We start from the raw sequence: 16,113 nt of genomic DNA, 5'->3' as shown, positions 1-16,113 counted from the left end.
TTTCAGTAAGAATACCGGCTTGTTTTAATGAATGTAACCGGTTTGTTTAGGTATTACATTTTACTAGTTTGTCAATGTCAGTTCAACTGTTTAAATCATCTTGGCTTCCTAAGCTGTATAATTTTATCTTGTAATCTTTTTTTTTTATTCATTTTGGTGTTCTGGTTTTTGAATTCCCAAGATATTTATTTGAATTTGTATCATGGCTGAAGGAGAGATTATTATTTTTTTATTGGAGATGGTTTATACACAAATACTTGTCAAACTTAGCATAAACTTTCTTACATTTACATTTTACTTGGAAATTGAGGCTCATAACACTGAGTAGGCTAGCATACCTGATAGGCATTTGACCTCTCTAAAAAACATTTTTTTTGGCTGTTATAACAAAATACAGTGAAACTTACTTATGTAAACTTTGTGGTCCCTGGGGCTTTCAAAATAAAAGTTTAAAATACTGAAAAGGCAAAACTAGATGCTAAATTCAAACTTTCAAAAAGGATAGTAGAAAATCAAACCCCCTAGTAGCCAGGTAAAAAAATCTTATGCTGACTAAGATTACCCTAGTGTCTCAGATAACACTTAAGCCGTAACAAAATTAGAGACATAAAACTATGAAAGCCACAATAATGTAGTCGCACACCAATAACATTTCAAAGAGGAGCATGTCAAATACTTGCAAGAAAAATATGCATGCGTAACATGGGTTTCAGAATTAAGTAAGCTGGAAATCTCTATATATATAATGTTACGATCGCGCTTGGCTGCAGTGCTTGGCATCGCCGTGCTCGTTCGGCCTGTCTGCGCCCCCTTCCACCCGCATCCTCTCCCTGGTATCTCGTGTCATACTATCTCGCTACATCCTGACCGTCGCAGCGCGCACCTGCCTCAGATCGGGTTACTTAAAAGAGGCCGCACTGCGGAATAAAAGGACTCAGACGCCTTTATCGGCGTTCTTAGAGCAGCCACCGCGTCCTTCGAGGACTCACGACGCGTTTCTGGGCATTTCGACGGCGAAGGTCGCGAGATATCTCGGAGACATGCCCGATTGTTCTGGACGGGAACCCAAGGGCTATATAAGGAGGTTGAGTCTGAGTCTGAGTCAGTGAGTGGGGAGTTCTCCCGCTGCGGAGTTTCCGGGCGATAGTGCCGCGGGTGCAGCAGAGTGGCGAAGTCCTTGGACGAAGGTTCCAGGGCAGAGAGTCTGAGTGAGAGAGTTCAGTTGGGAGTTCTCCCGCGGCGGAGTTTCCGGGCGATAGTGCCGCGGGTGCGGCAGAGTGGCGAAGTCCTTGGACGAAGGTTCCAGGGCAGGGAGTGAGTGAGTAAGTGGAGTCGGGAGTTTCCGGGCGATAGAGTCGCGGGCGCGGCGGAGTCCCGAGTGAAGTTGCGGGCGAGTCGTCGTGTGGGATCTCGGCGAAGGGTGTGACGGCGAAGGGTGTGACGGCGGCGGCGGAGTGTGGCGACGGAGTCCCGCGGCGGAGACCCACGAGGGGTGCTGCGGCGAGAGTTGCGCCGGAAGTGCGGTCCAGCGAGGTGTGTGAAACGAGTGACTGGGGAATTGACCTTTTTTAGTGTAATTAATTATCTGCCATCTTAGAAGATTAATTGTAAGTGACAAGTAGTGGTAATAAATAAAACTGTGTGTGTGAAATAAAATCTATTGATTGGGCTATCCTTTACGAACCCGCAGGGAAATCGTAACAATACTATACTAACAAAGCATTATATATATATATGTATATATAATGCTTTGTTAGTACGTAAATACACAGTGTTTTCTCAATCACCACCAACCCCAATCAACTTCCCGTTGGGGTGGTAAATACCCCTTGGTCTCCAGGTGGTAGTAAGGGAGTTTGGTCGCGGCGGGTGGTTGTGGGTGGCGAAAAATGTTTAAACATATATTTCTGGCCTTTTCTAATGCATGAGGACTTCTGAAAAGATCTCAAAATTTCTTGAATGGTCTAGAAAGTTCCAAAATGTGTAAAATGGTTATAATTGATCTGGAATGTTCTAGAAAGTTCTAGAAATATCTGGAACGATCTAGAAAACTTTGGAATGAGTGCAAACTATTATAATCAATATAGAATGTTTAAAAATGTTCTAGAATTTTTCCCCCGAATGATCTGGAAAGTTCCAAAATGAGTGCAATTTATTATGATCGATTTAGAATGTTAGAGAAAGTTCTAGAAATTTCTAGAATGATCTAGGAAAATTCTCAAATGAGTTAAATTTAGCAATTCAAAATTCAAAGAAAAAATAATACTAAAATAAAAAATGTAAATGTATAATATATGTCAATATATAATGTAACATAATATATATGAATAATATAATATGTAAATAAAACATGAATTTTTCATTTACTAAACTTTTTCTTAAAATTATTTTAATTTGTTAATTGTAGTTTACTCTATTAGATATACTCTATATACACCGCATGTTTAATGGCCGAATAAGTCTCTCAATATCAAAAATAGTAATCTATAATATCTATGTTAAAAAATGTAACCTTATATTTTTTATACCATTAAACATGCGATGTATCTTAACCCAAGCAACGTCAGGTTTCACTGCTAGTATGATTACAAATCTGAAAAATACGTTGAACATCAAATTCTCAAATGAGTCACTCCATTGCATGAGGCTTAAATGTAAAAATGGACTGCCCATGGAAAAAAAAGTCAGATGTGTTATTAGGGTGACTCATGCTAATAATTCAAGGTTATGCCAACACCTAAAATAAAGAAATTATTGATCTTTACAGTCTCCAAAAAAAATGTTAAACAAGTCTCAAGGTAATACGTGACAAGAAGTATCATGCACTATCAATTTCTGACTGCCTACATCTTCAACCCTTGTGCACCTGGCAATGTTCCATATGTTATGTAATAAGGTTGTGCATAAAGTTCACGAAGCAGACTGCAAAATGGGAGGGCATGAAACCAAAGAGTTATGTACATAACGTCTGATTACCAACACATCATATAAGCACATAAGCTTCCTTAACATCCGCACGTCGACACACACTCGTAGGTGTAACCGTAAGCACATTAAACTTCCGTGATGTTAACGCTGGTAAATAGCGTCAGTAGATTTCTGCTTAAATTAACACCAAATAAATAAGTTTTTTTATGCTCAAATTTAAGTGCCCATATTTGAAGTAATGGGCCGCCAGTCAGTAACTTTACTCCAAACCAAAGTTTCTTCTTTTGACAGTTTTAATATTGTAAAGTTGCCAACTGCAAAAATTTATCAGAAACCTAATAAAATAAATAAGAGGCATAAATGAAAATAAATGTACATATAAATCAGAACTAAGAGGCGGTACATAGTGCTTCAACCTCATTAGGACAAAATACTGCACTGCTTCATTGAAATAATTTTCAGGATCCTGCAAAATTTGGTTCCAATAGCTTGCAATGACTGGGTTATTATCTAACTTATATTTTTCTTGTGGGGTCATGTATTTGTTGAAAAGCTCAGTTTTTTATTATTTTTATGATTATTATTACAAAATTATAATATTTACCAACAGGGTTTGTACTCCTTAATAGACATGTTATTCCAGTTGCATGTAAAGCATATTGTGTTGTGAGGATTTTTCATACTTTTGTTTTGGTCTCTGGCAGCAAGCAGTTTTGCACTTGCACTTTGTGTATGTCACAAATTCTGTTTAGCTTCTATAATAAATACTCTTCGTGCCTGCTTTTCTTTCTGGATGAAGCAGAGTATTTTTATGAAGTTTAATTTTCAGATAGTAATACATAATTGTACTTTACTGTGAACCAAGAGTTAAAATTTAAAATTGATTTGTGCTTGTTCATGTGTATCTGAAGTCATTAAATTCCGTACAAAGCTCCTTGCAAACTACCAAATTTTAATTTTTGTTAATTGGTACAAACCATGATGAAGGCTAATTTATTTGTCCAAATTATTTAGTATGTACAAAGAAGTTTGTAATACGTGTGATGGTTTTACTGGCAGGGTTGTAATAGTTCTACTGTATTGAAAATGCTTTGAAAGATGCTTAATCATGGGGGGTCATATTGGCAAAGTGGTCAGAAGACTCGTTTCCCGCCAAGGTGATACAGGTCGAGCTCCCTTTGGGATCAAATCAGAATTTGTTGCAAGTAAGAAATGTGGCAGACGTTACCCATGAGACTGTGGGTTTTTTCTGGGGTAGTTAAGGTTCACAATGCATTTCATTGCTCCTCCATCTCACTGTTTTAACACCTCATCTGTACCCTAATGTCTTTATGTAGTGGAGTTACTAAAGCATGTTTCAACAATTCATTCATACATACTTACCAAAAAGCCCAAAAACATTTTGTTTGCAGGGAAATTCATCCCTTTGAATTCTACCACTGTAATCTAATAAACTTCAAAACTTTTGTGTACGTAGCTTTTTTTTATGTGTGAATTGTGTTGGAATGTAGGTATTAATTTTGTATTTAGTAAGTAGATTAGAAGAATGCCTACAGTATATTTTTGCACAATCGGATGAAAATGTTAGTATGGTTGGATGTGAGTTTTTAAAGACTGTTCTACTCAGCATTTTTTTAAGTGATGGCTTTTAAGCAGGAAATTAGATCATTTATTTTACAGAATAACAGCATACTACTACAATGAAGTGATCCCAAATATTGCAAGTAGTTTTTGACAGTTTCAAATAAGTGTAACCACCATTTTGTGTAGTTATACTCCAGAATAAGTTAAGGGTATGTTATAGCTGATAGAGTGATTTTTCTTTACCCCTCTGTAGAACCGAGAATTGCAGATAATGCGGCGCTTGGAACATTGTAATATAGTGAAACTCAAGTACTTCTTCTACTCCAGTGGAGATAAAGTAAGTACCTGCCTATAAACTGTAGTAAAGTATTGCTCTGTGTCTTCCCCCCCCCCCCCTAAATTGTTTTAGCTAAAGGTTTCTGTTAAGAACTCCGTACGTTTTTGATTGGAATGATTTCGTAGATTACCTTCATTTGTATAATCTGCTATAATTAAAGTCAGTCATAAAAAATTGTCTTTAATGTATTTATTTTTATTATTTCTAGTTGAATTAGCTGGCATTGCCAGCAGAGTGAAGAGGCTTCATTTAGGGGTAGGAGTATTTTTTTGATAATCAGATGTAGACCTTAATTTTCCTTTTATTTTGAAAATCAAGAATTATCACTAAGCTCTGTTTTGAGGGGTGGGTAAGAGGGATGCGGGTAGTTTTTGGAAAGCTCATGTAGATAGTGATCTTGTTGTTTTGAAGCTCAAGTGTGTAAAATTTCAAACTAGTTCAACTGAATGTGATGCTCATGTGGAAGGGTCATGGGTTCGATCCCAACACCGCGGCACGACATTTTTGAACACTGAGTCTGTAAGCAAGTCGTTTGAAGCCCAATATAATCTTGGAGGTCCAACACCTTAAACCGAGTGACTTAAGAAAACTATCAATAGGGATAAATTTTGTAATGTATTGTAATAAACAAAAATAACACTGAAAAGTGAATCACTACAACTTGTAACACTGAAACAATAAGGAATACAATGTGACACACGTAATGTGAGATAATTCATTAAATTAAGCTGTATTGAAATATTTTGTTCTGAGAAAAGAGATAATCCCCTCCAAAAATAGAGTAATTTAAATTTAACAAATATAACTTATTTAGCTATCAAAATGACACTATTTTGATTAAAGTATTGTTAAGAAAATTTTTATCATATTAGATGTTGAATTTTGTGGAGTTTTCATCATTAAAAAACACATTTATGAAAAGAAAATTATGAACATCAAAATCATGGATTGTAAAGAGGTAATTGAGCAAAAAATAAGAATCATAAAATCTTGTATATCAAACATTGTGCTTGTGCTAACCAAATGTTTGATTATTTTTTTTTACAGAAAGATGAAGTGTACTTGAACTTGGTCCTGGAGTACATACCAGAGACTGTGTACAAAGTTGCTAGACACTACAGTAAATCTAAGCAAACTATACCTATTAGTTTTATAAAGGTAAGTGGTAGCTTATTTTGTATATTGATATATTTTGTAGCCTTGAAATTATTTTGTGCTGATATTTACACAGTGCCATTGTGATTGGTTGAACTAATGTAGGGTCATTGTAAAATATTCTAAGTTGGTAGCAAGTCTGTATAGAGTTATGCTACAGTGTGAGGACAGTTTTATTGAAATCCATACTTCCAAGGAAAAATTAACTAAATCATACTTTTGTAATAACATATTTCAGAATGTTAATGGCCATAATCAAGGTGAAGCCTCATGGATTTTTTTTAACCCTCAAACAAGAGTATCCTTTACCAGACAGTGTTGAAAGTAATATTGACTTGAGCCAATCATGTGAAATTTAATTAAAGTATTAAGTCATTAAAATCAAAAACATTTTGTAGCTTGCTGCAAAATTTCTGTCCATACTTCAAGCAATTTATACTACCTTTTGATTCTTAACAATTTAGTTTAATGTTCATAGATTCACTACTTAAGTGTTTGAAATAGCACGCAGTGTATTAACATGAAAGATCTTTAGTTCTTTAACCTGTCATTTTATGGTTCATCACATTTTGTAATCTGTCAACAATTGAGCGGCATGTGTTCTGATAATTTTCGAGTGGATTTCGACCATTGGCTTTGGCTATCAAGTTGTATCACTGCACTGCTGGTGTTTTTATTTCGCTCAGAGTATGTAGTTTCTGTTTGTTTTCATTTCAGTACAGTTTTCCTTTGTTGTAACAGGTACATTTCACATTTGCTCTTCCTGTTAAAACTGTTTTGACATGCAATAATTCGGCATGGCCATAGTCATGAAAATGCTAGCTTAAAATACTTTCCAATGTACATGTAGAATTACAATTTCAAACTAGTGTTGGGTCAAATCCTATTTTTCTAGATTCAAATTTAAAATTTGATTCCTAGAGAGTACCACAAATATACCCCTCAAATCCGAAGTAAGGTGTCAAAAGGTAAAAAATAAATTTATTTTCAAGAAATAATAAATATTAACTATGATGTGGAAATATTCTACCCTTTAAATGGTTTTTTAACAAATTAAGGTTCCAGAATTATTACATATTGTATGTACTTGTATCTGTATAGTTTTATGTTAAAAGTACAATATCCTGGGGAATGGTTACAGGATAGCAGTATAGGTATAAAAAAATTGATCTTGTAAACTTTTGAGATTATCAGGGTTCAATTTTTTAATTTACCTTTATATATATATATATATATATATATATATATATATATATATATATATATATATATTTATTTTTTTTCCTTCAAAGCTTTTTCCTCAAATATTGAATCCTTCGAATGATTCAATGGTATCTGAGGATTTGATTGGCCCACCACTATTTAAGACTTGTTAGTGCTGAAAGCGAGTGTGTTGTGTTGCAGTTGTACATGTACCAGCTGTTCCGGAGCCTAGCATACATCCACTTCCTGGGCATCTGCCACCGAGACATCAAGCCCCAGAACCTGCTGCTGGACCCGGAGACGGGCGTGCTCAAGCTGTGCGACTTCGGCAGCGCCAAGCACTTGGTGAAGGGCGAGCCCAACGTGTCGTACATCTGCTCGCGCTACTACCGGGCCCCGGAGCTCATCTTTGGCGCCATCGACTACACCACCAAGATTGGTGAGCGCTTCTTGAGCACCCTTTCCTTAAGGGGCCCGCCTCGTCAGAGGTGTATGTGTGTTAGTGAGGCAGGATGATAAGCGCGACGCTCGCTGGTGCTTCCAACGCGGTGTCGCCTCTAAGTGCAAGACTCTGAACTGGCGCGCATTCGTCTCGTCGTCACAGGATAACTGTGAAATTTGAGCGGTGACCACAACATTATATGGCGGAGAAATGAAGATTAAAGGTGTAATGCAAGTCCCTTAAGTGCTTTCAAGAATCTGTACTGATTGTTTTATGCCTAAAAATAACTCTGAAAACACGCGTTTTAGCCATTTTAACACTTCTAAAAATACAGTTTAAAAACTTAATCCGAAATTAAAAGTACTTTTCGGCTCTCGGCGAACTCTTAAATGCTATTCGTAAATAGGCCCCACTCGGATATCTTGAGTAGTTTTGAAATCGCGTTGTTTTTCCTGAAGCTCTGCACACCGTATGTGTGCCCAGGTAGGTGGGCCCTTTAAGGTTCCACGTTGTTGTCTGTCGCTACTGCACATAAAGTTGAATTTTTCACAGATTGAGAGTGGCATTGAAATTGAGGACCTCGTGGAGTAAGTAGTGAAAACACTCTCAAAAGAAACTTCCGTTTTAAGAGGTGATTTTGAGATGTGTGCATTCCTGAAGTTAATTTTTTACAGAGACAAGACAGATCACTTGCCTCCTGTCAAAATGATTCTATTTCAAATCTTGGTGAAATCAGAAACTTTTTTTTTTATTAGTTTTTGTAAAAGTAGTGAATGTTGCCTTGAGCCAGAGGGTTTTCTCGAGGTATTCTGGTTTCCTCCCATTATTTTTTCTTTAAATCTGTATTAATTAATTAATTCATTCATTCATTCATTAAACATATACAATGTTTTTTACAATTACATGTGCAGTATTTTTTTTTGTTCATATTCGGTTAGGTATGAAAGTTGAAATTCTTCAGCTGCAAAATTTGCCAGGAATTGGTCCTTCCACAAATTTTATAATTAGTTTTATCCTACCCAAACATAATTTTAAAGTGTAATAGGCCTAAATTTATTTATGTAGTTTGCCCGATTTTGGTAATTCCTATTATAAGCAGTAAAATCTCTGAATGGGTTGTGATGTGGCAGTCACCTTGTCTATTAGCGTACCTATAGCGGATTCAGGTTTAAATGCTTAGGTTCTACATTCAATATCTTTCCACGGTACGCTGAAATAGTAGTCATGAGCCTAGTGATGTGTAGGCATGCTCTGAGTATTGGGTTCAAAAAATATTGTAATGTGTGTAAAATAAAATACCTAAAACAATTTTAGGCACCACCAACTTTAAACACAGATATTTTTATAAGATATTAAGTGGAAGCATTTATTTCTTGTTTTGCTGCCACCATGAATGTACACCAGAGTGTAAACACCATCTTTTATTCATAGTTCACTGAAAGTGATTTTTTCCCAACAGTTGATAACAGTAGATTACCATCCTACAATGTTTAATAAACACATAACATTTCATTGTGAAGTTTATACATAATACTGTTGTACAAAAAACTACCACTCTCGGAGCCACTGTAATTTCCCCCTCCCCTGTACACAACACCAGGGTTCATACGCTTCATAAATTTTCTTAAAAAGTCATTAGTTTTAATTTTTTATGTTCCAAGCCCGAAATGCCCTTGAATTGTACTATGAATTCTATATAACTCATTAATCATATTATTCCAGTCGCATATAAAACACATTGTGTTCATGGATTTTTCATTCCTTTTTTAGATTGCTTCACACATGCTTTTGTGAGTTTTTCACAATGCATTTCAACTCCTAAAATACTGTTTGTGTGTGCATTTCTGTGTCAATTGTGAAGCGTAGGATTTTCATAATTTTTAAATTTTGGTATAGCGTATATAAAGTCATTAGGATCCTTAAAGGACTTGGTCGGTAGTAAATCCTAAATTTTTTCTTTGTGTGAAAAGGTAGGAACCATGACCACAGATACATGTGCACACACACACACACACACACACACACCTATACGTGTTTAGGCCCCTATTCGAGGACCCCATTTTTTACCCTTAAATAGAGGACGGGAATACACAAACACTAACGTAGCTTCCGAGGACTATTACTTTAGCAAGCATATCAGAGGACCTGTCAGACTGAGGACCTTCACACAAAGTGTGTCTGGCGCTTTATCCGAGGACTGTAAAGTTTTACAGTTAACTGCAGGACTAGCAAAATCAGTATAAATGTTTCAACAAGACAGGGTTCCTGGTAGTCGTGTAGTCGAACCAGTGGTCCTTGCTAAGGTGATACGGAGTCGATTCTCGGGGTTCTTCCGTTTTCTTCCCTCTATAATCCCGCTGCTGCTCCATTTACATTTGACTTCGCTTCATCGTTACTAAATACCTATATGTTATAATTTCCGTAAAAGTTTTTTTTTTGATAAAACCACTTATCCGAATTTGTGTATACATACAAAAAAATATATATTTTTTAACTGAATTAAAACATAAATTTCGCTCCAAAAACTTCATTTATTTAAATGTTATTCACGAAAAAATTGTTATGATGATTAATTTTTCTATTAATTGAGATTTTGAACTATGAATTACAATTCAATATTTGTAAGAGAACCCGTAGAACCCCGTTATTCAGTTCTATATGTTCCAATTCCGATATAAAAAAATAATTAATGTTTTATTTGAAGACATCAATTCTGCTGGTATTGAACGAAGGTTTCAACCAACCTAAATAATAAACTAGATAAAACTAGTGATTTAAGAATAAGAAGTCAGAACTATATCCTACTTATCGTATTAAAGGAAAAATTTAATTTTCATACATATTAACATAGAAATCTCAACATATAAAATATTTAAAAACCAACAAATAAATTCTCAACGAAATGTTTAAACAACAGTGCAACCAATAATAAGTGTGATACAATTACAAAAATGTATTCAGTTACATTTTATAAAAATTAAAAAAATTAAGGTATAATTAGTTTTTGGTAAGAGAATAAAACTTTCCGAAATTCTTGTCCAAACGAATGTTATTAGTTTCACGAAAATACTGAATTACGAACTTTAAATAAGAACTATATTCTACGAAAAACAATGGACATTAAATAGTTTAGAATATTGTTTCATGTTTAATATTTAGACCGCATGGTTATATTTACACACCAGCTTAAAATCAATTCTTAACCGAAGACTGTGTACTGCACCAATCAATCTAAGGACTTTTACACAGTTTGATATATATACTATTTCATGTTAAATAAGAGTACCGCGTGGTCATTTACACATCAGTTTAAGCTCAATACTTAAACGAGGACTGTGTACTGTACCACTCAACCTAAGGACTGTTACACAGTTTTATATACTGTTCCATGTTTAATAAGAGGACCACATGGTCATTTACACACCAGTTTAAACTCAATACTTAACCGAGGACTGTGTATTGTACCACTCAATCTAAGGACCTTTACACAGTTTGATATACTGTTCCATGATTAATAAGAGGACCGCGTGGTTATATTTACACACCAGTAAAAACTCAGTATTTTACCGAGTATTTTGTCTTTTATCACTCAATATAAGGACCTTTACAAAGTTTATATGCTGTTCCATGTTTAATAAGAGAACCGCATGGTTATATTTGCACATCAGTTTAAACTCAATACTAAACCAAGGACTGTGTATTGTACCACTCAATCTAAGGACCTTTACACAGTTTGATATACTTTTTCATGTTTAATAAGAGGACCGCGTGGTTATATTTACACACCAGTAAAAACTCAGTATTTTACCGAGTATTTTGTCGTTTATCACTCAATATAAGGACTTTTACAAAGTTTATATGCTGTTCCATGTTTAGTAAGAGGACTGCATGGTTATATTTGCACATCAGTTTAAACTCAATACTAAACCAAGGACTGTGTATTGTACCACTCAATCTAAGGACCTTTACACAGTTTGATATACTATTATATGTTTAATAAGACGACCATTTGGTTAAATTTACACACCGGTTTAAACTAAATACTTAACCGAGGACTGTGTATTGTACCACTCAATCTAAGGACCTTTACACAGTTTCCAGGGTGGTGGTGTTTTTGTGTTTCTGGCGCCACTCCCGTCCCCCTCCACCCCTCCATCCTCACTCCACCCTGCCCGCTCGTCAACATGCTCCATCGCAACTTGCAGTTCGTGGAAACGTGCGACTCTACACAAAATCACCTCAACACGTGTGTCTTCTCTCCAGTGCTGACAACTTATTCGTCACTCAGTGGCGGATCCAGCTTCAAATATTGGGAGGGACCGATGACCCAGTACCTCCTACTTTAATTGTGCGTCCGAAAATTTCGAAAACTAACAGCTTCTCAAGGGGCTATTTGAATACATGTATGACGTCACGTAAACATAAATTAGATAAACAAGTATCACAAAAAAATTAAAAAGTATTAAATTGAAATATTGAACCAAATTCTAAAGGTCAGATGCGGCAGGAAGCCTATTATATTTTTTCACACTTCAGTTTTTCGACAGTTTTTTTTCTTTCAATGCGAAGTAGAGAAAAATCATAAAACGTTACCTGGTCCTAATCATCTCAGTGAACAGATATTTATTTCCAAACTTGGCCTTCCAATGTGCGCCAACTTACCACAAAAACTCATACATTCCCCTAACCTTTCTATTTTGAAATGCCTAGATTCCTAATGTACCAATTTCTAAAAATACCAAATAAATATTGGAATAAAATGTACTTATAAACAAAAGTCCTCGTCATCAGCATACATAAATGAAATTTTTACATGTGAGATTTTTATAATAATCACATACCAAATTGTATTTTTGTCGCCATAATTTTATTAATTTAGAAATTTCTCTTGCTTCAAAAGGTTGAACCTTTATTTTTTTAATTGAGAATGTTATGGTTTTTTGTGCATGAATCTCCTAAATGAAAAAAATTATGGTCTGCGATTTTTAAATTTACTCCATAGAATAATCTATTCTCCTACAAAATACTAACAAATCACAGACAACACTTTAAAAGATCTGTTATCATGTAGATGAAACTAGAGATTGATAGATAGATACGTCAATTTCTTCAATACCAACTGGACACTGTTCAGTCTTGAAAAGAAAGATGTATGTTCATATGTTTAAATATAGAGAACACTTACGAAACTGATTATACAGTAGAAAATTTTTGTATTTATACATCTTTAATGCACCTGTACAGTAAGTTTAGGCTAAGGTTATTCTTCGAATAACTTTTGTTTCTGCTTTGATCGAAAACTTTTAAGGACGAGATACATTCCGATAATGGTTTTTATGTTTTTATAGTACTTCATGAAAGTTGTATAATTCTATGGGAGTGAAATGTACAAATGAAATATTCGAAACATATAAAGAATATCAACTTGAAAGTGTTAAAAACAATAATAAAATTTTATAAAAACTATGTGATTATCACCATGTATGCCCTTATGTGTTCTTATTTGATTAGCATGCCGCTGTTTTAAATAAGTAATGAAGATGGGGTTGGAGAACGTTAGTTTAAATGTTTTGCATATCATAGCCGGATATATTTAAGGAGGTTGGGCAAAGGGGCATTAGTTCAGGTGGCTTGTCACATTGTGTGGGTTGGGGAGAAGTGAGTGGAACATTGTGTATAAATGTTATTTATTTATATACAGATAAAAAAATATTTTATCATATTGCATTACAACAAAAGATAAGGTACAAATCGGGCAAACTTTCGGCACCGGAAAAGTGAAAAAAAAAAAAAAAAAAGTGCCGATCCTAAATACTGAAATACCTATGATGTAAATATAGGTAAATTACGTATTTTGTGATGTCATTTCTGTAAAAATATTTACATGAAGCGCTCAGTTTATCAGTGAAAACTGCCTACCACAAACAAATTTTAAGTTCTTACTTCCAAGAACCCTTAATGAAAGTAGCATTTTTCGTGGCTAGTCAGGAAAAATGTATATCAGGTGAGACAATAGATATTTAGTTTCCTTGAAACGTGTTTATGTCCAATCGAAGTGTTGAAACAGCGTAAACATTTCAAGCGTTGGAGTAGGACGGTGGAAGGGGTGAAGGAGGGTGGTTGGTTGGGGAGTGGGAGGGAGGCAGGCTGGCAGGCAGGGAGGGAGGTAATGAGGTACTCTCAACCCATTCTTAACCAAGTGCAACGTTGCCAAATTAGCGCAGTAGCTGTGTGTGGGATAGCTCACTTGCATTTTTCCAACGTTGCCTGAAACTGGTATCAATACACACACCAACAACAGAAGAGATATCTTGTATGTGAGCTTGGAAAGTAAGAGAAATTAGAAAGGGAAAAAAGATTAACTGTTACTAAAATACTGTTTACTCGCAATGATAATTAATTTTGTTCCCCTTGTTTTAATACATCTATAATGAAGAGTTGGAATGAACATGACATACGACGCGTGAAAACATGATAGCGATAAATAAATAATATGTTTGTTCGTATTTATAGATTCATAAAGAAACGCACATCTACGCATTAAAATCAAAAATGTTTTTTTCAAACACTTTTGTATTTATTTACTTACCCAGGTACCGAAATGGATGACTCTGAGTAAAGCTCAACAAATATAAAAAAAACTACCTCGAAAACCCCAACTTGTAAAAGTGTTAATTCACAACTCAAATTCTATTTTCCCGACAGAATGGTCAATTCTTAAAACCAGCATTTATTTATAGTCACAGAAAATGGCATCGAATGAAAGAAAAACTGAAAGTAGAACTGTAATAGGGTATTTTTCATAGTACAGGTAACTAGAGATGATATTTTATTATATTTTTGATATATTTCTACAGAAATGACTTAACAGTTGTCTGTAAAAGTGCATTAAAATTTAATTGCGATACCTACCTTTTGCGATTATCGTTTTAAAACTGCATGTTAAAGACTTAAGTAGATAATATCATGTACATATGTAAGAACGCAATAACTTGCATTTGCATATGGGCGCAAGTTTGGTTTCGATGACACAAATTCACTTTGTGATAACTAATTTTCATAAAAAAATATACCCTATTTAGTTTTTATTATCGTTACTTACATGATATTGACTACGAGAACTTGTGCAAAACCAATTCCCATATCTTCGCATAAAGTTATATCTAATAATTTATTGATATTACAAAAAAATAATTATACAAAATATTTATACGTAAAAAGACGTGCATAATTTAAATTAGCAGGCTATACATTATCAAGAAAATTCCCTTAAATAATACTTTCGTTGCACGGTTATCTTATTATAGTGTTGATGACAGCAGGAATTGCATCATAATTATTAGAGTGGAATCCTAACCAAATAGATGCCAACTCGGCCCTTATTTTTAGTACATTTAAAAATAACAAATAATATTTAATAGTGTATGTTTTTAAAATATTAATTGAATATTAAGTACGAAAATTATATCACTAAAAATATTTATGTAGGTATGTTTATAAAGCAAGGCAAGGTTAAAATTTAACAATTCTAAATAAGTAAAACTACTTTAACCAACTATCTCTGTTATCCGTCACTACTTGTATGCGATTTTTTATGAAACGTTATTCATGCTGTTTCCGTAAAAAAAAAACAACATTGCTTGAATAAAGCTCGAGCTGCAAATAAACAGAAGAAAATGACTTCTTTTTATTAGGATGTAAACAATTTAACTTAAAGAAATTCTCCAAAGTTCGTACATATGTACACATTGTACAACATTGCACATTAAACTATGTTATACTAAATTGGTAAATAAAACTACTATATATGTTATCTAATTAAAAATGGCTTACTTTTTTCCCCAAATAATTTAAAATCGCGTACTACTTATTTACTTATATTTAAATGTAACTGTTCACGTTTTAAATTGAATTTCTATTGTCCGTCTATTAAATTATCCGTCATAGGACCGGTCCCGAGGGTGACTATTAAATAATTATGTTTTACTTAAAAAATATGTTTAGTCTGTAAATGTTAGAATAAAAATTAAATCTGTGTAAGTTGGAAACAAATAAATATTGAATTAAGATAGATTTCAACTTACAAAACGTGATTGGTTTAAGTTACTAAGCCATGACCTAACACACTCTTTCACTCCGCCACGAATATCTAAATTGGTGTAAATATATATACTTTCAAAAACATTATGTATGTTTTAGGTAAACTTTTTTCTAATCACACGATGTTTGTCTGCTAAAGTGTTAAGGTTACTGTGGATAAATTTTTACGGTTTTTCCACTATCTTTGATGTCATCATCCCCTAACACAACAGCAGACTTGAAACCCAGATTTTTCCATTCTCTTTAAATTTTCAAATCCGGAGTTTGTAATTGTGCCTATTACTTGCTTTGTCTTCCTTTTGATTGTAACACATTCTAGCATCACCTTTTGTTTCATCCAACGAGAGAACTGTAAAGCGCTCTC

General features: G+C 34.3%; 1 protein-coding gene across 6 annotated transcripts in view; it reads left to right on the top strand.

Moving 5' to 3' along the window:
- LOC134528215 (glycogen synthase kinase-3 beta-like) overlaps positions 1–16,113 on the top strand; it is a 251,874-nt gene that overhangs the window by 206,142 nt on the left and 29,619 nt on the right. For all 6 annotated transcript variants that reach the window (XM_063361635.1, XM_063361634.1, XM_063361631.1 and 3 more), the window contains exons 3-5: positions 4,766–4,849; positions 5,897–6,007; positions 7,409–7,646. In XM_063361635.1, the coding sequence (XP_063217705.1) occupies positions 4,766–4,849; positions 5,897–6,007; positions 7,409–7,646 (433 nt within the window). The remainder of the gene's footprint in view (positions 1–4,765; positions 4,850–5,896; positions 6,008–7,408; positions 7,647–16,113) is intronic.

Source organism: Bacillus rossius, chromosome 1, assembly GCF_032445375.1.
Source record: "Bacillus rossius redtenbacheri isolate Brsri chromosome 1, Brsri_v3, whole genome shotgun sequence".
NCBI lineage: Eukaryota > Metazoa > Arthropoda > Insecta > Phasmatodea > Bacillidae > Bacillus > Bacillus rossius.
The sequence above is the reverse complement of the archived record's forward strand: the minus strand, read 5'-3'. Positions and strand labels throughout refer to the sequence as shown.